Below are 21,963 nucleotides of genomic sequence, written 5' to 3' on the forward strand. Positions count from 1 at the left end.
TTTGGTAGATGTTTGTCAATTTTATTCCATTCAGTGCAAAAAATGTCAGCAGACCTACACATTGTTTACAATTTTACAAACTGAATCATTTTGCTGAATCACATAAAAAAAAATTATAAATTTAAAAAAAGAAAATTGTCCATGACAAGAATCGGGCCACAATCACAAACTGGAGCAGTGTTATATAAAATAAAAACAAACACCGATCACACAAGCTGATTCATGACATGCTTGCTCGTGTTGGATGTCATTGTGACCTTGGGTGTGACTCTTCCCGTCCTTGGACTGTGCAACTGCCTTGGACTGTAGCATTGATTTCTCCCGTCAAACAGGAAGCGGCGGCAGGTTTCACATCTTGGTGAGACGCAGCGTGTTGAGGCGGACCCCCAGGACAGTGGCCCCCGAAGCGTATTGGATCTCTCTGAGGATCCCGTTCCACTTCTTCTCCGACTCATTGTACCTGGCGAGGTTGACAGGAATTCATTTGTCTTAAAATGCAATGTGAGGGCAGATTGGTTTGATTTAAGGTGTCACTGTGGGATTTTATTTTAGTGTTGTGTAAAAATATACATTGAACACTGCAAACCACAATATTTTATAAGAATTATGTTTGAAGTACTTAAAATACTTGAGACATTAGATTGATTTTAACATGCAGGTTTATGTTACAGATTGAAGATATTTTTCAAGTATAATCCCCTGCATGAATGTCCAGATTAAAATAACTGTGTCTATGACTGTGACCCACCTCCAGACGTCGTTCATCTCTTTGGGAACCAGCTCCTCGCTGTTCTCCAAAGGCATCATCGCAAAACCGCCCACAGCGTACAGCGTCCCGGCCAAAGACACCAGGTTCAGGGAGCTGCGTTCCTGGAGAAACGGTACGAAGTCTGACCACCTGGAAAGTGGAAACACGTAAGCAGAGGTAGTGGATGAGAATCCAAGTTAGGGAAATAGGATAATTTAGCCTTTAAACAAAGTAGTCAATGTTCATGTTAATGTGCAAAAATACCAAAATACAAATAAAGTACAAGTAAAAGTTACTGAAAGAAAAGGGAACATAAAAAAGTTTGAGATCTTAGTGTAACTTTCCCTTTTTTTTGGAATTTGCAAATTACAAAACTGCCAAGTCTCCACTGTGTAATATTTATTTATCACATTCATCATTTCACTTTAAAACAATACAATAACTATAATGTTTATCATACCACTTAAATACACTGTGCAGTATTCAATATTATTTATCATACTTGTCTATATCTGTCTCTTTTCTCTACTGCCACTGTTTGCTCTTTGCACCCTCATTCCCTCGACTTGTTTTCACTTGAAGAACTTATATCTTGAATATATGGTTGCTTATTTTTTATATTTGTATATTTTCCTTTTGTAAATCTTTGTAACAGGCACAATTTGGTAAGACAATCTTCTAGTTTTTACCAGTTGTGACTTCATGAGTATGATTAAGCTGCTCTATGAGACATCCACGTTCACCTTTGTCAGCCATGTTGACGTGTTTTGGATGAACTTACTTGTTGGTGGCGATGTCGTACACCTCCACGGTGTCTGTCAGGCCGTCGTCCGTGACTCCTGCTGCCACGAAGATTTTGTTGTTGTGAACGGTGGCTCCGAATAAGGAGCGTGGGGTCTTCATGGGTGGCAGCTCCTTCCATTCAAATTTCTTGGCATCATATGCACAAATCTTATTTAGACAGTTCCTGTTCATGAGAGAGATAACTGAGGTTTGTCTTTTATGTGACTTTTATTTAAGGGGAAAATGTTAATGAGACAATTAATGAAAGCCTCACTTGTCGTCCCCCTTTCCTCCGATCACATAGACGAGATCATTGTGGGATATCGTCGCATGTCCATAAACTGGGTACGGGATTGGCTCAGATTCACCCCATTTAAAAGATCTGTAAATGTAAAATACTGTATTTAGGATTCACTAAATTCAACGAGGGTTTGTTTTATAACTGGCACTCACAGTCTGTCGTAGACCAGAACTGAGTCCATCGTGTGCTCCTGCTCCTTCAGCTCCCTCCCTCCCAGCACAAAGATGCAGTTCTCTGCCTCGGCCAGTCCGAACAGGAAGCGGGGAGACGGGAGAGGAGGCATCCCCAGCCAATCGGCACTCACCGGGTCGTACTGAGGTCACAGGGGGCAAACATTTGAGCATGGCTTATAAACATGAACACATGCATCTGGAAGTGGTGCATGTGCAAACTCGTTATATACTCATCCTAAAAACAACAATATTGACGACAGTATCACATAGAGCTTCAGTTTCAGCCTATTAAGTGAAGCTTTGTCAAGAGTTTTCAGATTACCGCATTTGTACGGCTCACACTTTTCTTGTCTTTTAAAGTTCACGTAAATTGCAAATAAAGTTTTGCGGATTTGAGCAAATTCTGGTTACTACTAACTGGCTATCATGAGGTTTTTAATGCAAGCTTTTTTGTTTCATTGTACTTTAAATTTATAGCGATGAGAGTAAAACTTCACACCTTATTACTTCATCAATCTATTTATTTTATTATTTATAAAATATCAAGAGAATAGTTTCTTTTACAGCAACTTAATCGAATCTTTATTTCTCGTACCTGCAGGAAGTAGGAGCACAGTGGATCTTCCTTGTTCTGCTCGTCCAGGAATAATCCTCCCGCCACAAACACCTGGTTCTCCCTGGTGACCAGGCTGGTGTGGTTCTTGGGGATCTGTGTGGAGAGTGATGCTACGAAGCAGTCGTTCCCTGACGGATCGTACGCCACAGCCCCCGCTTCATTCACCATCAGGATCAAGTTCCTGACAAACATGCCAAACCTCAGGTTATCATTCAGGATGCCAGGGAGAAGACCTTCCTCCTCCTCCTCCTCTTTATCCTCCCCCTCTCCATCTTTCTCTGCTTCACCACTTTCCTTCTTGCTTTTTTTAACCTCTGGCAATTTCCCAGCGTGAGCATCCTTAACCAGCTGCAGCTTCTCCTGCAGTTCAGCATTTGAAGAGATCAGCGTGTTCTTCTCCACTTTTTCTTTCAGGTAATCCTCTTTGACCAGACGCAAACGAACGCAGTCCAGCAAACCCGGCAGCTCCTTCTCTCTGTTCACTACGTCCTGGGACACCCAGTTCATCAGAGTCTCAAACACGTCCTCCTCTGTCTCTACGTTCAGGTTGTCGTTGGCCAAAATTGCTGCCAGCTCACTGGGGAGCAGCTGGAGGAAGTCCTCGTCCCTGGAGATGAGCTGGAATCGCTCGCAGGCATAGTTCCGGGCAGAGACCGCCAACCTGGGGCACTCCAGCATCAGGCCGAGTCTGAAGATCGCCAGACAGTTGCTGAGACTCAAGCGCTTTTGTAGGAAAGAGACGCACACGGTAAAAATTGAGGGGATCTGGTACACGTTGGCCACGGCGAATATGTCCTGGACATTTTGCTCTGTCACGTTGATTTTCGAGGTGTACAGGTACTTGAGGATCAGCCCCATGACACCAGGCTCCACATCCTCCAGGACGATCTCTTTCTTTTTGCTCTCGTCCAGGTCGGACAGGAAGATGGAGCGGAAGTACGAGCTGCAGGCGCACAGGACCAGCCGGTGGCAGGGGAACTCCTTGTCTTTAATCTTCAGCACACAGTCGACCAGCTTGTCGTTCTCCAGCAACTCGAACAGGCCGTCCTGGAGCAGCGTCTGCTGGTAAATCCTTGGCTCGTCCATGGGGTTCATGGGTAAAGCCATCTCTACAGGCAGGTGAGCACGAGGAGCCTTTCAGGGGCTGCGAACAAACAAAAAGTGGAGCTTCTTGTACGTCTGGTTTCTAGCCTGGAAAGAGGATTTAGAGGCACAGTCAGTCTACTATTAGCTCCCACCAGCTGAACCTGGGGGCAGCCCACTTCCTCAGCTGTCCAGACCCTTCAACCGAGTTCCAACTGTTCGGTTATTTATAGACTGGGTGCTCGCTGTGGAGCTATGAGCTTCATTATGGAACATGAAACGTAATATCCATGCTTCAGCCTGCCTGTCCCACCCCTGACCCCAGGACCATCCACCCACACGCAGACAGCTGACAATTAAACAGGGAGGGAGAGGCTGGGTGCAATATGCAACTTCACCACTAGATGCCACTAAATCCAACACACTGAACCCTTTAAACCGTTGAGCTGGTGCTTTTCACTGCCTCGGCTGTTTTGAAGTGATAATATGTCATTGTTAAAACAAACTCCACTATGTTGTCCCTCAATAAAAAAGAGCAGGAAAGAAAGGATGAAGATAAAAGCAGATTATTTTAGTCTCTTACCTTGAACATCAAGATAAAAAAGAAAATTTTAATCAAAGACAAATACCCTATCCAACAACTTACTTGGTTACTAATAATAACAATACTGTAGAACAATTCACATCTTTATATATATATATATATATATAAAAAGATATATGACGGCCATATATATGACGACCAAAAATCCTAAATGGAACAAATCTGAGATTTAGAGAAAGAAGTCATTATGTTATTTTCCTTATATATGACCCTAATACTCTGTTACAACTTGTGAGGATGTAGTTTAGAACAAATCAAACCTTTTGAATGTCAGGGGCGAATATGGAAGTTACTAATACTCAATGTGATATCAGAATTGAATTACTACAATAAATCATTAAAATATACTAAATTATTGGAGGATTTATAGAGATACATAGATTTACCCTTTTCCATACGTTTTTTATAGTTTTTTTATGATTGTTTATGGTAAAGAGAAATGACAAAATAGTCAGATTCTCGTCTTTACTTAACAAAATATGTAGCTGCTCTGTTTTTACTTCGTAGGACAGAAGTGGTCATGCTGCATAAACACTTTCCATGATACAACTTGACGTCATCTCATCCTCTAAACTCGTCCTCGAGCTAAAATAACCTCAATGACTTCATCAAGGTTGTTCCCTCAGACTGTTGAAAGGTCCTCTGGAGCCACGAAAGACTCAACACACCTGCAGTGTTCATGCACAGCTCACGACAAACAAACTGATCTTCATGTGTAAAATCTCTGGTGTGGTCTGGTGAAAGCAGCGTCCCCCTATCGAATTGATGAAAAACCCATGTGCAGCACTGAAATCAGGGTAAAAACTGAATCTCTGCTCTTCTCATGGCATTAAATGTCTTTGACTACACATTGTTCAGGCCTCGGGCAGTGACGCGGCACAAGTGTGACCACAGCTGCTCCAACTGGACGCTCTTCAAATCTGTTTCCAGCGTGGAGGCGCAAAACAAACTGCTGATGTAATCCTGCAGAAATACCTCACACCCACGACCACGAGACACGACACTGACTCAGACGGTGCAAAAAGCTCCTCTATGTCATTCGTATTCAAACAGATCCAGTGGAAAGGTCAGAAAAGACACAACACGTGACAAATCAAAGTTTATTTTTGTGTATTAACACTCAATGCAGCTTTTTCAGATCTCATTAAATTTAGTTTTAACTTCCCTACGGTGAGGTTGACCAGTTTAAGATGACAAGATATCAAATGTGATTGTCTTTCATCAATATTCATTTTTTATCACTTTTAGTTATAAATACAGCAAAATGATGGCAAACATATTTACAGTTAAAGTTGTTTGACACTACTGAACTTTATTAATACCGTTGGCTGTGACATCCTTCATTGTCTGACGACCATCAAATATCTACTCTGCTTTTTCCTTGCTGGGATCAGCGACGGGCTGAGCAGCGTCAGGTGTGGCTGCAGCGCTGGTCGGGCTGGTGGTGGAGGCGTTGGGGGCTGGAGGAAGAGGATCAGGATCATCGATGAGGGCCTGCCTCCTTTCTCTCTCCTTTATCACTTGAATCAGGCAGTAGGTCATGAACATGACAATGATGGTGGTTATGGGGAAACCTGTAAAGGAGAGGAGACGCACAGATTGGTTATTGAAAGAGCCAGTGGGTGAAATTAAACCTTCTTCAACGAATACAAAAAAAGAATCACCTTTGAGAAGCAGACGTTTGGCGACCAATTTGGCGAAGTCCAAACTGTTCAGTGCCAGGATGTTGAACAGGACGATGCACCAGAAGTTAAAAGTATTGGCGACGGCTCTGATCCTGCGGGACATTGCTTCTGTCATCGCCATCTGTTGAATACATAAAAAAATAATGAACTAACACATAAAATATATTTTATTGATGAGGACCATGTGAAGAAAGTTGTCTAATCCTGTTTGATTAAACTTTTATAGATCAAATAAGATTTCTCTCTGTAGGTATTACCTCCCTGCTGCCAGGATTATTACTGGCTCAAGAAACCTCTTTATTTTTTTCGTTAACTAAAATAATATAATGTCAATATTCTCTCTGATATATGACCCCACCTCAAAAGAAGCGAAAGGCTCCATGGAGAAGAGCTTGGCCGTCCACAGCTCAAAGTTGAGGCCGAAGCAGTTGAAGAAGGCCCAGAGCAGCACCACCTCGCAGGGGCCCAGCCAGAGCGCGGTGACGCCGAAGGTGCACAGCGTCGCCACCAGCTCCTCCACCACGTTGTCATGCTTTCTCCCCAGGGGATCGTACACATACCTGTGGACAGAAAAACGTATCACAAGGCCCAAACGTCACAGGAGAAATAACACTTTCATGATAAATCATTCTCTGAGGGACACTCACTTGCACAGCCAGTCATTGATTCCTCTGTCAAAGTGGCTACGAAAAGGAAAATGAAAGATCAGGTTTAGTGTTGTATTAATATTATATCATGAGTGTAGTGAACCGGTTAAAATCAAGCTATGGATTCTGAACTCACGTCTCAGCGAACATATAGAGCATAGTGATGCATTTTGGCGGCTTGGGAGGGTCCAGATGATCCAGTCTGGAAACTGTGCTGATGACTCCGAACATGACGGCTGCTTTCACCCAGTCATACACCAAGTTAAAGTACGCCAGACCCACTGGAAATGATGGAAACAAATCAGTTCTGCGTTCCTTTTACACAAAGAACAGCGAACACGAGGGAGAACGTGTTCATTTGTGGGGAAAAATACAGCTTAATTCACTTTTAATATATTTCCAGGAGGTGATTCAGACCTAGAGCCCAGTCAGAGAGGTGTTTGAGCAGCTTCATGTCGGCGGGGATAGTGAGGATGTACATGAAGTGGAAGAGGACGTCCACTCCGATGATGACCCCCAGGTGGATCAGGCCCTGCTGACTGATGTTCCACATTTCCCACTCCTTCCTGGTCAGAGCTGACTTGTTGGCCTGCAGGGGGCAGCAGACACATGTCTAAACTCACCTGCAACCTATAGAGATAACTCAAAGCGTGTATGTCACAGATCAGATCGAGGGAAGGTGAACTGTTTAATTGTATTAAATTATATAATTATTCTTGTATTTATTAACTGATCTCCTTCAGGATGTAGTGACCAGAAAATAGTCAATTTTACATCTGGAAAACATTGAAGTCTCCTCTAGAGCAGTGGTTCCCAAGCTAGGGGTCCGGAACCCCTGAGGGGGTCATGAGGCTCTGACAAGGGGTCCTAAGATCATTTCCAATATTTGGATCAAATATTTAAATCAAATGGGGGAATCCATCACAATCTGGTGACCTTGGATCATAAATAAACATTGTTTTGTTCTATGGTAAAACAAGCTGAATCAGTTGTAAGCTGCAGACTGACTGGGATGAGTAATGAGGCCTTAGTTTGACTTACTTGAATATGAAATTTATCAAAGGTCATGATGGGCCCGAAATAGAAGAAGGGGAGGTAGAAGTTGTACTTGAGCAGCTCCAGGATGTTGTAGTTTCCATCTTTCCTTTCACAGTTCTCCAGAGCAAAGCTCATACAGCGCATGATGGTGAACCCACAACCTCCATAGAAGAGAACGTGGCGCAGCTCAAAGTCGCCGTACACAAACTCAGCCTGTGAAACAAAGACAACGGAGAATAAAGAAAAGAACCATGTGCTTTCCCCCCGTTTTTTTTACTTTTCATCAACTGTTCCCTCATGTGTCCTCCCTTCTCCAGATGTGTGTGCAGCGGTTCACCTGCCAGGACACGAAGGGCTCACACTTGAACGTGGCGAGGGTACCGAGACCAGTGACGAAGCAGAGCCAGCGGATTTTCACCAGGGAGATGCTGTAGAGCAGGATGCAGTGGGACAGGGTGAGGGTCACGTAGGTCCAGCCCATACTGGTCCACACGGCCAGGACTCCATACACCATGTACACCAAGGACCTGTGCTGTGAGAGGGGAGAAACCACACGTCTCTAAATCAGTCCAATGATGCAGCTTTGGAATTTGTCCGAGAAAATCTGAACTGTTTCTGTTTTTAGCCAGAAGAACTGAAAAGTGCCCCCTTGAGGCCAGTTTATCATACGGCCATGTTTTCTTTATTAACAACAAGGGGTTCATAAATTTGTACAACCTCAGAATATCCAGTGTTTCGTTGTGTCCTTGCAATTATTCTTTTCATTTTTTTTGTAATACACCCAGTGATATTCAGAATTCAAAGAGAATGATTAAGTAAACAATAAGGTCATGTTCATCCATAAAGTATTTACACATATAGGTAAGTTACATCTACCTGGTAGTTCTACATACCGTCTTTTCTATAATATGAATAATAAGTACTTGCGATGACTGAGCCAAAAAGAAAAATGAAAATGCAGTGGTTTGCTTTAATCTCCCTAGATTTTTCAGTCTGATTTCCCCTATGTTTTAATTTTTGAATGATCATATGGAGCATTAAAGAATATTGTATATGATTTAAATACAAATTCTGCTCCCATTTCATTCAATTTTCCTTATTTTCAATGATTTTAGTGTTTTCAATGACCAGGTCATTGATATTTCTTTGTAATCAGTGCAGACAAAGTGACAGTCTCAAAGAATTCACTTTCACTTGAGTGGTATAACTGGTCTTGTTAAATACGGAGCTACATTTCTGTATATTGCTCCGCCTCTTTCATTCTTCAGCTACACTCTCATCCCTCCATTTGCTCTGTTTCTCTTTCCACCTGGTCCCGTTCATCATCTGCTGTTTAGCTCATGATATTAAAAGCCACTTGTGTGAATTGTGACAAAGTGGATTTCAAATCAAACTTTGCAAAATAACAGCACAGTGTGAGATGAATTAATTGTGGCAAATGACATGGTCGTCTCCTCCACCTGATTTTATAGTGGCTCAGTTCTTTCCCTCTTTTAGCTCATCATCTCTTCTTAGGAGCTCAATAAATGCATCATTTCATCCTGAGAAGCACCTGAGGAGCCAGCATGGAGCAGATCTTGGCGAACAGGATGTGACCCGACAGAGCGAACAGGATGTGTGCTCTGAACGTGGAAAACCACATCATCCACTCGAAATCGGCTGTATCCTGCAGAGTGGTGAATGACAGAAATGTTCAAGTTTGAAACAGAACAAAAATGTAAAAAATAAATTAAGAAATCTGCCTCATTTAAAATGTGAATGGTCTCTCACCATTTTCCTCCCAAAATAGTACCATCCTGGTTTCACGCTGGTTTTGAATGACTTCCTGTTTGCGTTGGCTGGAATATGAAAAAGACAAAATAACATGAGGGGAATTTATTGTAGATTTAATGAATGATATTTGACTGGAAACTATATTGTGCTGAGTGGCTGAAACGAACCAGGCACACACACACATTTACATTTTCTGTCACTGGACTTTGAGAATCATCTTGTCCTTGAGTCCATGTGTTGTTACAGTGACAGTGAGACACACAATATGCAGCAGCAACACAGGACCTATTTTCTTCCTCTGGTCTGTGTGTATTAATACTGACACTCGATCTCTGTGTGGTCTGCATAGCTCTTCACTCACACAGTGACACAGCCCCTGTACTGTTTGCACACTGCGTATTGTGCTGTCTGTGTGTACAACAGGAGGCTTGAGCTCTAACTAAACAAGTTAAACTAATGCTCCTTGTTTTTTCGATGTGTTGTAGATCTGTGGCTCTCGTCTACATTTGGAGCGATGAGGATTACTACCTAGATAACATACGGATGTGGGCCACTTCAGGCAATGATGGGGCAGCTCTGGTCTCCTTGTGGCCCAGACAAAATCTGAGCCTCCAGTGGCCCACTTATGAAATAACAAATGTGGCCCAAACATGCCAAAACAAATGAGGGGCGTCTAATGGCAAACACAAGTCAGGTGTAATTTGGATGTTAAACCTAAAGTGGCCCATGTGGTAAATGGTGAATATGGCCTAAATAATTTGCTATGACTTATTTAAAGCCCATATCTGGCAAACAGGAGCAAGTGCCATGATTCCACGTGGTATGTGGGCCGGATCTGGGCCCAGTTATGATGTTATCCTGACACAATCAGGACGGTACTTAATATAAGAAAAAATTGACAAAAGTTTGTGAAAAATTTGACAAATAATTTATTACGTAGACTGTATGTAAAGGTGGATGACAGCTCCCACAAAAGTGAAAGCCAAAGCATCTCCATCGCCCCCTGGAGGCCGGCTGCATAACAAACAGGTTATACAGCACATGGTGGTTTTAGTTTTTGCTGCTTTTGGTGTCGGCCGAGACAGTTTCTTTAACTTTTCTGCTAAAAATCATCTAAAAGAGAAATATTAATGTTTATTGGACTGCATTGTTTACCTGGCGCATGTGTTGTTTTATGAGGCATGTGTTGTTCTGTTGGACAAGTGGTTTGACTCAGAGACAGACTAATCAGCTACACAAGAATGATGTGCTAGTGCTGTGTGTGTGTGTGTGTGTGTGTGTGTGTGTGTGTGTGTGTGTGTGTGTGTGTGTGTGTGTGTGTGTGTGTGTGTGTGTGTGTGTGTGTGTGTGTGTGTGTGTGTGTGTGTGTGTGTGTGTGTGTGTGTGTGTGCCTCCTCGTACTCACAGCTGGACACCTCAAAGATCCAGCCGGCCGCCCAGAACATGGCCAGACACAGCACCGTGTTGTAGAAGTAGATCTCATATTTGGGAAGAGCAGATTTGATCCCCATGGTGACGGAGACACTACAAGAAGCTGTGAAGACTCCTGAACACAACGACAGCAACTACAGTCAACAATTAAAACAGGTTTTACAGCTGAAATGACACTCCTCAGCTTGTCCCCACCTGTTCATGTTTCTCATTCTTACACTTACAACATCAGGAGAGAGAGGGACCATTACGGTTACCATGGCGACCCATTATAAAGACCTGAACCTGCAGCTGTTTATTCCAGTTATTCCTCTATGTGAGACTTTATACTTAAATCATTTTCATATATTTTCACATACTGTGAATCCCAATAAGTAAAACAAAATATTGCAATGTATGATAGAATAAATCATGTAATTATTTCATTATTTCACACTCACATATCATATATATTTAGCAATTTTACTGACTGAAGGACTTAAATTTTGATGCAAACTACTCAACCACTGTGGCAGTCGACCGTGCCACGGGGCTCTCCCACAAAGCCAGAGACGGTTCTGTTGCTTTAAAGCATACTTTATTTACACCCCACACACACACGTGAACAAACATAAATGAACTAACTTAAAGGGTCTAGTTTTGCCGCTCAGTCCTTTCTGGGTTTGTGTCTCTGTGACTGTCTCTGTGAGTCCGAGAGTGTCCTTCAGTCCCGTGGGTCTGAGTTCCTGAGTGTTTCCCAGTTCTGCCTTTTCAGCTAACAGCTCTCACCTGTGCTGATTGATCCTCTGTGGTGCAGGTGAAGCTGCTCTCCCAGCCCCCCCTCACCTCCACAACCACATATCAAGAAGTTTAATCTGTTTAGTCACAAGTATAAACCCAGAAGAAACAACTTCAAAATAAAGTATCAGAGATTCAAGTACTCTGTGGTAGGAAGTGTTAATGGCTGTGATCATTCAGTCATTGGATCAAAAGTATTTTAGATAGAAAGCACATGCAAGTGCTTTACTATTAAACTGAAGTGTAATTGTAAACATAATGTTTCACTGACATATGACAACATGAAGTAATTATATTCATACACAATGCAATGTATTATTAATATAATATTCTGAAATAAGCATTTCATGCATCACTATCTACAGTATAACTTTGATACTTTTTGCTGATGATGACGCAGAAGAATGGCTCCTTCCAATTTTTGATAATCACATGAGAAAAGCTGCATTTTCATGTTATAATTGGTTGAGCTGCTCCTCATTTTAATCATGTTTGACTTGTTTGATCTGCAACATTTCAGCACAACAAAGCTTTTATACGTAAAAACTTTATCTGCAAAGTAATGACCACAACTGGCAGATAAATGTTGCATCGTAAAATGTGACAACACAATTAAGTAGCATCAAATTTGAATTAACAAATACATAACATCAAAATTGCACTTAAATACTTCACTAGAGTAAATGCACTTTTTGGATGGCTTCACATTGATGCGTCTTCGGAACCAAAAGAAGTTTTATCTTATGTGTTAGAGACTCAGTTATAGACGTATATCAAGGAAAGAACAGTGGAGGGCAAATGGGCAAGTTTCCACTGATTAGGATTCAGAGCCGTGAAGACAAAGTACAGCTGCCTGCTATTTTTAACCAAACTACTTCTCTCCTGTGAGTTGATTCTGTTGCTTAAGTTCACGTTCAATGCTGACAAACAACAATAAACTGCTTTGTGATGCAGAAACTAAAGATTACTTTCATGTTTCTGTAGCACGGCAGCCAGAACTCACCGATATGAACTAAAGTATGAGCCACATCAAAAGCCCTGTTCCCCCGGCACAATGTGTGGGTGAGATCCCTGCTGTTGAAATGCCACACGGTCATGCACTTCAAGCTTGTCCCCTGCAGCACCTGTTGTGATACTGACCTTGAACGCAGCAATCGCAAGCTCAGAAGAAGTCGCTGTGGAACGATATCTTTCTCAAATTTGTCTCAGAAGGTTAAAGCAACGTGTTCAACAAAACACGTAAGAAAATGTCAACTTTTACAGCTGCTGTGCATCCACAGGCCAGGCTGCGGGTCCCTCTGACTCCCTGAGAGGGAGCTGCCACCGGTTAAAGGTGAAATGATGTATTTATACTTTGACCACTGACACAGAGGGGGTGGAACAGCACGACTGCTAAATCAGTGTAATAGATTATAAGCAAGACAACGTCATTACAGCACCAGGGTATCTGATCTGGGCCGGTTTAAGATATCCTACACCTCCTTAAATAATGCAGCAGCAGTCTATTGTGTGCAGAATGATTCATAATGCACCATATTCTGTATCACACTTTTACGTTTAAGTGTAATTGTTCTTGTTTGATAACACTTAAAAAGACGCGTGTGATTATTCAACATTTTCAAATGACAAGACCTCCTCTCTCTTTTTCCTCTCGTTGCCATTTTCCATATTACTGACTGCCAGATCTGTTTTGGGAGGGTCTAAGCCTGTTGCGATTTTGAGCTGTAACCAAACATCCGTGATTCACATTTGACAGCTGCACAACGACACATCACAAAGTACAAAGTGCAATGCATGGGGGGGGAACCACGAAGAAAGCCTACATATGACTGTAAGGCTGCCCTGCGGTTGTCTGCCTCCACCAACCAGTGGTTTCATTTCCTCCAGGTGTTTCTGACAAATTAAATTCAAATAACAGGAGGTCACTGTGACCTTTGACCTTTAACCACTGAAATCTAATCAGTTAATTTGTGAGTCTAAGTGACAACTGGTCAAAATTTTAACAAATTCCCATGTTATCATGACCTTTGACCACCAAATTCGAATCGGCTCCCCCATGAGTGCAACTGAACAAAGACCAAAAACATGTTTTGTGAGGCCACTTTGACATTTGACCACTGAAATCGAATCAGTTAATTTGTGAGTCTAAGTGAATATTTGTGCCAAAATGAAAAGGATTCTCTCTCTTTTTAGATAATGCGTTCAAGAAGCAAAAAGTGTTTTAGGCCACCCCGAGCTTGACCTTTGACCCCCCGATTCTTATCAGTCATCCCTGAGTCCGAGTGAAAGCTTGTACCAAATCTGAAGAAATTACCTCAAGGCATTAACGAGATATTGCTTTAACAAGTGAGGTCACTTTGGCTTTTGATCACCAAAATCTAATCAGGTCATCAGTGAGTCCAACATTACATTAGCACTAACTTTGAAGAAAATCCCTCAAGGCGTTTCTTAGATATCGTGTTCAGAACAACGGGACCGACTGTCAGACAACCAGAGAACATAAAAAGAAAAAGGTGCAGATGTGGTTTATTTGGAAAAGCCAAGCAACACATACAGTATAATGGTTCTCTACCTTCATTGTGTCAATGCTAAACCTCAATGGAGAATTAGAGAGACAGTTGCTCAGGTGATAAAGTGAAATGAAGGAGGGCACAGAGGATTGTGTGAGTCCTTAAGTGAGGATGTTAGTTTCCTTCAGTGAGTGTTGCTGCAATATAAGTAGCATGTGTGAACACAGATACAGATACTGTGCCTGGAATGAATTCAACATAATATAATAATGATAATATTTGGTCTGTGCATTATCATCATCAAAAAACATTTCCTACTTCTTAAGGTTTTTTTTACACTTCACATTTTTCAAGCCAATAAAAATTCAGTATACAAAGCTTATGGATTATATTTGAAAGCTACATCTCTATTGAGAACATGGTCCCTGCAGAAAGCGGAGGAGTCGCAGCCTGGTTACTCCTTCTTGCTGGTCTCCTGTCCTTCAAATAACGGATACTTGCTCTCCACCTCAGCCCAAGTCAAGGTGCCGAGGGCCAGATCTCGAACCATCCCTGGTAACTCAGACACCTGCGATGCATTAGAATAAATTAGTAAAAAAAATAGATACGTAACACCTATTTATACAATTATTAATTCAAGTTAAAGTTATTTTTTCGTGTTCTACCTCAGCCCGGATCTGCCTCATGCAGTCCCGGTCTCTCAGAGTGGCCGTGTGGGGCGTCTTGTTCACCGTGTCGAAGTCGATGGTGATGCCGAACGCCACGCCGATCTCGTCCGACCTGGCGTAGCGCCGCCCGATGGATCCAGAGGAGTCGTCCACCTTGTGAGTCAAGCCGAATTTGGTCATCGTCTCAGCTGAAAGGAGAAAAGAGGACGTTGATCAAAAGGAGTAAACAGAAGATGTAAAGAAATAGACATTTTGGAAATATGCTTATTTACTTTCCACCATCTCTGAAGCTCCCTTTAACAGATCATATCTCGTTTGTTTGCGTGAAGAAAGCAAATAAACACGCGGTTTCACTATCAAATCTTTAAACAAGGTAAATATAAAAGTTAGTATCATACTCACATAACTGGGAGACGAACGGCATGAACTCCTGGTTCTGGCTCAGAGGCAGGATGGAACATTTGTACGGAGCTACAGGAGCAGGGAAGCTGAAATACTGGACAAGAAATAGAAATAAAAATCATCAATGAAATGAAACAGTGGAAATCAATACAAGCGAATGATTCTGAGTTTAAGTCCTGTCTCACCGTCCTCTGGTCATCCCCCTGCCGGATATGGAACGAGTGCTCAAAGATGCAGTACATGATCCGACCGATGCCAAACGACGGCTCGATGACGTTGGGGATGATCTCCTCCACTGCAGGAAGAGACGCCATTTGTTTTAACGCCCACGACAAGAAAACTCAGTTCTACTCGACAGCTACACAATAAAAAGTTTGCGCAAATAAAGACATAATATTTTTTTAATTCCTCATTTTTTTCCTCATTAAATTACGACTTTATTCATGTGATATGACTTTACTGTCAATTAAGACTTCATTCTCCTAATATCATGGCCTCGTTCTCTAAATTTCTAAAATATCTTTTTTTCAATATGTCCCTATAATATTCCGTCTTAGATGCCACCTCTTACCGTGCAGGGTTTTCTGGAACCTCTTCACACTGACCATGTCCTTGGTCAGTTTGAAGGTTTTGCCCTCGGTCTCAATCTTGAACTCCCTGTAGACACGAGCACAGCATTGCCAGATTTGAAAAAAAAAGACAAAATCATAACCACATTTCCTCTTCATTGTGCCCTGATGAGCTTTAGTTACCCAGAGTCAGTGAGAAGCTTCTCCTGATCAGTAATGTAGCATTCGTCACAGACGGCCAGGAAGTCCAGGACCAGCTTGGCGTCCTTCTTGAAGGCCATTCCTATGGCGCCTTTGTTGGGCTCGAACTGGACCACATTGACCACTTTGTGAGGAGGAGTTAGGGAGTAAACGGAGGTGTGTGATATTTATGTCATATCTGATACAACCAGTGCAATATTTCATCAGGTTTTGAAAGTTTGTCCTTTAATGTCTGTGGTCATAACTAATTAATTCACTTTTATTAAACTTTCTGCGTCTTAAATTTGATTTGTGCTCAGTCTCTAAGTCTCAAATTACTTTATTACTTAAGAGGGATTATTGTTGGTGTCAGTCAACACCTTTCACAAAAACAGCATTTTAGCCTGAATGTTAGCATTTATGAATATGTTTTTTTTCCAGTGTAAGCCTAAAACATGCTTAAACTATAATATACATAAATTGACAGAAATAATAGAAACATTCTTTATCTTCGGTGTATTATTATAAAACAATTTTCTTTCTTTATTATTTTTTATGTTAGAAATGTTTTGCAATGGGCCTAATGAAATCAAATAAACTGACTAATGATGTGATTTAAAGTCAGGATGGCTAAACTGAGTCAACACAAGGATATGGGCTCTTTCAAAGGCTTCTCAGCCACCAGAGGCACTTTGGTGGCTCTGGTGTGACATGAGAGGTCGTAACAGGAGCGATCGGCACAGCCCACAATCTCAATCCAACCCTGAGAGAGCGAGAGACAAAAAAAACAAACACATCACGTATAAGAATTAAACATGTTTGTGGTCTTATAAGTGAGAGTAAAAAGGGAAAAGCTTTACGTAGGAGGTCAAGGACTCGGCGTCCCAGCAGTCGCAGGCGTAGTGAGCCATCTCGTTCTCCATGTGCTGACGGAAGCGCACTTTTTCTTTGGAGAGACCGACTTTGAGCAGATACAGGTAGATTCTTCCGATGAAGTATCCCAGCACTGAGTTGTTGATCACTCCCTGCAGCAGGCGCAGGAGATTTAAAGACGTCATTGAGCGAGAGGGAGAGAGAGATCATTTTTCACCATTACATTTATTTGCCCTTTTATTATTATCACAGTCTTGTGTTGAATATATAAAATACTTGAATTTAATATTAAATCTGATTGGGAGATCAGTTTTCTCCCAAGTTTTCTTTATTAGATTCATGTATCATATCACCTGTTAATTATGTCTATTCTATGCCAAATACTAGAGCTGCAAGATTCTGGGAATTACAGTTTATTTACTTACAATTATTTCCAATATAAACGTTATAGCATTCATTGACCTGCTAAATAAAATACAACAACAAAATATGATTGTCCCTGATCCGTTATTGATGTGAATCGATATCAGGATTATGTCCGAATTAATTGTGCAGCCCTACATGTCTTATTTTTTTTTTTTTTACAGTTTACAGTTTACATTGATAATATCATTTGTTTGCTCTTGCATTAATATCGCTAAATGAGGGTTATAATTAGAGACCATCAGTTACTATGTTCACACAAGAGCAGGTCTGTTTTCAGCACTAACTTTTAATACACACTTAATCATTTGTCAAATGAAATGACCTCCTACCTGCTCCACAGCGTCCCCCAGCCTCATGACCCCTGCAGGCTGCCCGCTGGTCTGAGCCTTCGAGGAGAACAACAGAATCTCCAGGTCGGCCACGTTGGAGAACTTCGGGTGGATCTTCTCATTGGGGTCCACAAAGTGCTCGATCTCAGCCATGGTGAACTCTCTGTAAGAGGGAAAAATGTTATTCTAACCGTGCATTGGGAACTTGCAGGTGATCCCGTGTTGAGGAGCTGCAGTTTCTCGCTACCTGACACGGATGAGTCCAGAGCGAGGAGAGATTTCGTTCCTGAAGGAGTTTCCGATCTGGGCGGCACCGAAGGGCAGTTTCCCCTGGTTGAACTCCAGCAGACGCTTGAAGTTGAGGAACATTCCCTGAGCGGTTTCAGGCCTCAGATATCTGCACAGAAACAATCAGTGGACACAGCGTCAACACAGCAAATCGCTTCACACACACAGATGGGGAGTTCAAGCTGCTCAGTACCCGGGCGTGTTGCCCCCCGGCCCAATGGACGTCTTGAACATCAGGTTGAAGGAGGTGGGAGGTGTGAGGTCATTTCCTGTGGACGGAGACTTGACGTAGTATTTCAAAAAGAGATCAGCCAACTCCTGCTGAGTGTAGTTGTCCATCTGAAACAGCAGCAGTGGTGCATGAGATGCCTATTTCTCCACCAGCAGAGGGCAGTATTCACACCTTATTGAAGCACTCACCTGAGTGATCACATCCTCCATCTGGTTCGCCTCCTCCTGCGAGCACTTCTCATCAGACATCAGCTTTTTTAAGTGAGCTGCCAGGAAGAAAACACCTCAATTAGCTGCCGTCAATCGAGTATTAGCCTCGAAAGTAAAAAGTTTGCAGTTTGCGCTATCATCCAGAGCAATGTAAACGTTTTAACCACAGCACTCTTTAATTCCCAGGATAGCTTTCTGTGCAGCATCACAGTTTTCTTTCTAATCGGCACTAAAACCTCCATCAAGGAGGTTATCTTTTCATTTTGTTTGTCTGTTAGCAGGATTACGGTGGATTTTAGTGAATCTGGATCAGGGGGCAGATCCAGGTTGAAGGTTAGATCAATGCTGGTACTGATATTTATGAGTGTGTGCAATTTAGTACAGATCCAAATAAAAATAAGGATCTATTGAATTTAAATGTGGTTTCATGAGGGGACTATTGGGCCTTGTCGGAGTCATAAATGAGTCTCAGTGTGAAAGCCCAGCATCAGCACTTTCAGTTGGGTTTCTCTGCTTGGAACATATATAATCTTCTGTAACTATAATTACAAAATACTTTGCATTCATGGATGAATAGTCAGACTCCGCCTACATCTCTGACTTGACCTGCAGCCTCCCTGGGGACATATAACCCAGTAAGACAAGTAAAAACCTGTCCTGTCAGATGAGCTTGCACGTTCTTTTCAAACTGGATCTGCACAGAAGCAGTCAGAAGGGTGGAGAATGACACCAAAATCAGTCAGGTTGATAATTTTATTATATTCTCACAGACTGAAGTTATTCTAATCTAGATGAATATAATTTGAACGATAGCAGCTCAGGTAGTAATTATCTGCTGTGTGTTTGGTTTTCAGGTCACCAGGTCGACATTCTTTTGAGGAATAAAATGTGACACCTTCTGTGCAACGCAAACAAACAATGGACCATGCGGGGCTTATTTCAAATGATGTAATGACGTGAGGAGTGAGTCACCTTTGAGGAGGTGATCAGCTCGGTAGCATTCTCCGGTCTTGGCGTCTTTCACCATGTAGTCAGCAAATTTATCCACGTGCCCTGACGTCCTGAAAAGACGAAGCAGGTTTTAACACAGATCTGCAGAGCTGAGATTTCAATTGGAAATTTTCTCAGGCTAGAGCGGTCAGAGCGTGAGTGCATGTACTTGAGGACGGGCTCAGGGGTCAGCATGGTGCAGTCGATCTCCAGGATCTGCTCCTCCTGGATGAAGTGCTGCCTCCACGCCTGCAGGATGTTGTTCTTCAGGGCACAGCCCACAGGGCCGAAGTCATACAGGCCGCTCACACCTAAGAAGAAAGTCAAACTTTCACTTTCAACATAGCTCAACCTGATTGGTTTTGCTTTTACTTTGTTTTGTAACAATTATTTGTACCTCCATATATGGCAAAAGCCTGATCGTAGAAGAACCTCCTCTTTAGGGTGTCCTCCATTTTCACCCTGTCGACCACATCTTCTTTGGGTTGCAGAGCAAGCTCCTACAAGTGAGGACAAATCAGCGCATTAAAAAAAATCACAGAAGCAAATATCCCACAATGAAAACTGAACGTGAAATCAAAAGGAAACGATAAAGCAGCAGTTGAGAGGTGAACCTTTGCTTCAAGATTCTTCTTCCGGGCTTTCAGCTCCGCCACGGCTTTGTTCACCTCCTGCTCTGAGGCGCCCTTCACCTTCAACTGATGCACAAGGTCACCCTGCAGGAAAACACCACGTTATACCTCCTCTTCACACACAGACTCCTCATGTAACCTTTTGTTCCCTCTTATACATATGTTCAACTCTCTTCGGCACTACAGCTGCAGTAGATTATGAGGAGTAGACACGTGGTAAATGATATATAGTGGTGGATATGATCAGCTTGGGGCCTGTATCTCTTGCCTCTCTTCATCGGCTGCCAGTTACATTTAGAATCGACTCTCAGATTCTTTTAATAACTTTTAAATCTCAGCACGGTCTGGACCCCAGTGATATTACAGAGCCACTAACTGCCTATGGTCTAAGAGATAATCTAAGATCGTCCAACCAGCACGTTCTACTTGTTCCTGGTTTAAGGCCGGTAACAAAGATTGACCGTGCTTTTCCTATCAGGGCCCTCGCCAACACTTTAACTGTTTTAAAATCATTTCTATAAACTTTTCTAAAATTAGAAGTAGAGCCTATATTTAAACGGCGCTTGTTGTTTTTTTAATATTTTCTCTTATGTTATTTTATCTATTGCACTTCTGTGAAAAGTTTTTTTTCCCTCTTGTTGAAGGTATGTGACACCTTGTTGAGCCTTTAGAGGCAAATTAAGATTAATGGCTAAACAATCAATCAAAACATTGATTGATTGATTATTTTTGATTTGTATTGTTGGTGTCCCGTATCTTTTCATGTCCCCGGTAAAGAACGTTGTACCATTGTTTAGATAAATGCTATAGAAATAAAGTTTTCTCATTATGATTTTGAATTAACTGTATCGTTTTCTATCATCTTTTACATCAACAAAGTGACATTATCCTGTGATATTAAGAAGGGAGTGACCCTGCAGGTGTCACTTTCACTTTTTTTTTTCACACCGCGAGACCCTGACATAAAGTTCCTCATCACTTCTCATGCACATTCCAGTGAAAGTGACCAGTCATGTTTTCACTGTGCAACAAGTTTATCTCTAAGATTATCTCTCCATCGTGCGTCCGCGCACGATGGAGAGATAGAGGCGCGTAATCGCGCGTAATCGTGCGTAATCGTGCGTGTCGTCTCACCTGCTCGCGCACGGCCTCTCTCAGTGGTGCCAGGACTTGTTCCATCTTCGTGACAGGTGTGAAGAAAGCTCGCTGCGTGTATGAGAAGCTGCTGTTTGCCGCTGAGGACTGAGGAGACTCCTGCGTGCTTCAGCTCGTCTCAAGGCGGAGGGAGGAGGAGGAGGAGAAGGAGAAGGAGAAGGAAGCAGAAGGGGGAGGCGCCTGCTGTTCCTCTGAAACCAGGGCCTTTGTTGCATCAGCCACGAAGCTCATCCATAAACTTTATATAGACTGAGCAGAGCAAACAATCCCTGAGTAAATATAATGGGCCCTTTATGATCAGCCCTTTGTGTTTGTGAGTAGATGCATTGGTCTGAGTGTGTGAGGGGATGTGGCTGATCCTGCCGAGTGTACACGGTGTTCCCATCACTCCTCTGATCATAGCATATTTGGCATTAGTGCCCTGTGATGTAAAACACCCTCCTGTTTGTCCATCCCAGTCCAGACTGTCCGGGGACGAGCTGCCAGAGCAGGGGCGGTCCTCTCCATCTGCTCCTGAAGACCCCTCAGCCCCCCCCCCCCCCCCCCCCCCCCCCAGTACCTCCACCTTTAACAAATTGGCCTCAACAGCACTTTTTTTACTGACTTTACAGTTTCCTGCTGTGCAACAGAGTATTTGAGACTAAAGTCGTAATTTTGCATCACTGCCTAGTACTCTGGCTGCACCCCTGAGAACAGGAACGCCCTCCAGCTCATTATCAAAACAGCAGCTCAGAGGATCCTGGAACAAGTTCACAAAACCTGCTGCATCTGGAAATCAGAACATATTCTATATATTTCCTTTTACCCTACTTTTATAGCTTTGATTTCAGCCTTTATATTC

At 42.4% G+C, this 21,963-nt stretch overlaps 3 protein-coding genes and 1 long non-coding RNA gene across 7 annotated transcripts; 1 reads left to right on the forward strand and 3 right to left on the reverse strand.

Annotated features, from left to right (window-relative positions):
- Positions 1-9: 9 nt before the first annotated feature.
- Positions 10-3,867, reverse strand: klhl40b (kelch-like family member 40b). Its single transcript, XM_034573064.1, has 6 exons — positions 2,601-3,867; positions 1,985-2,145; positions 1,806-1,913; positions 1,530-1,715; positions 749-898; positions 10-460 (listed from the first exon to the last, which is right to left on the reverse strand). The coding sequence occupies exons 1-6, from the start codon at positions 3,726-3,728 to the stop codon at positions 349-351; spliced, it is 1,845 nt and encodes a 614-aa protein (XP_034428955.1). The 5' UTR covers positions 3,729-3,867; the 3' UTR covers positions 10-348.
- A 1,527-nt stretch (positions 3,868-5,394) lies between these two features.
- Positions 5,395-12,976, reverse strand: hhatlb (hedgehog acyltransferase like, b). 3 transcript variants are annotated; one of them, XM_034573065.1, is made up of 12 exons: positions 12,800-12,976; positions 10,857-10,997; positions 9,449-9,516; positions 9,231-9,344; positions 8,016-8,210; positions 7,682-7,891; positions 7,058-7,229; positions 6,777-6,921; positions 6,641-6,676; positions 6,352-6,553; positions 5,973-6,114; positions 5,395-5,882 (listed from the first exon to the last, which is right to left on the reverse strand). In XM_034573065.1, the coding sequence occupies exons 2-12, from the start codon at positions 10,960-10,962 to the stop codon at positions 5,674-5,676; spliced, it is 1,599 nt and encodes a 532-aa protein (XP_034428956.1). In that variant the 5' UTR covers positions 10,963-10,997; positions 12,800-12,976; the 3' UTR covers positions 5,395-5,673. The 3 variants fall into 3 exon arrangements, with proteins under 3 accessions (XP_034428956.1, XP_034428959.1, XP_034428957.1); XM_034573068.1 differs by having other exon boundaries at positions 10,857-11,016; XM_034573066.1 differs by having other exon boundaries at positions 10,857-10,991; positions 12,796-12,976.
- On the forward strand, positions 7,793-9,325 carry LOC117754240. Of its 2 annotated transcripts, XR_004612370.1 has the most exons (3): positions 7,793-7,931; positions 7,996-8,133; positions 9,194-9,325. It is a non-coding gene; the product is annotated as an uncharacterized LOC117754240 (long non-coding RNA). The 2 variants fall into 2 exon arrangements; XR_004612371.1 differs by lacking the exon at positions 9,194-9,325 and having other exon boundaries at positions 7,996-8,438.
- Positions 12,977-14,166: 1,190 nt separating the features above from the next.
- Positions 14,167-21,273, reverse strand: LOC117754236 (glycine--tRNA ligase-like). The gene is made up of 17 exons (XM_034573063.1): positions 21,102-21,273; positions 19,950-20,051; positions 19,733-19,835; positions 19,505-19,646; positions 19,318-19,406; positions 18,325-18,401; positions 18,098-18,243; positions 17,864-18,013; positions 17,617-17,779; positions 16,849-17,013; positions 16,644-16,751; positions 15,992-16,137; positions 15,811-15,896; positions 15,425-15,534; positions 15,240-15,333; positions 14,835-15,025; positions 14,167-14,737 (listed from the first exon to the last, which is right to left on the reverse strand). The coding sequence occupies exons 1-17, from the start codon at positions 21,144-21,146 to the stop codon at positions 14,624-14,626; spliced, it is 2,031 nt and encodes a 676-aa protein (XP_034428954.1). The 5' UTR covers positions 21,147-21,273; the 3' UTR covers positions 14,167-14,623.
- Between the last annotated feature and the right edge of the window lie 690 nt (positions 21,274-21,963).

This window comes from Hippoglossus hippoglossus, chromosome 20, assembly GCF_009819705.1.
Source record: "Hippoglossus hippoglossus isolate fHipHip1 chromosome 20, fHipHip1.pri, whole genome shotgun sequence".
In the NCBI taxonomy this organism is placed as follows: domain Eukaryota; kingdom Metazoa; phylum Chordata; class Actinopteri; order Pleuronectiformes; family Pleuronectidae; genus Hippoglossus; species Hippoglossus hippoglossus.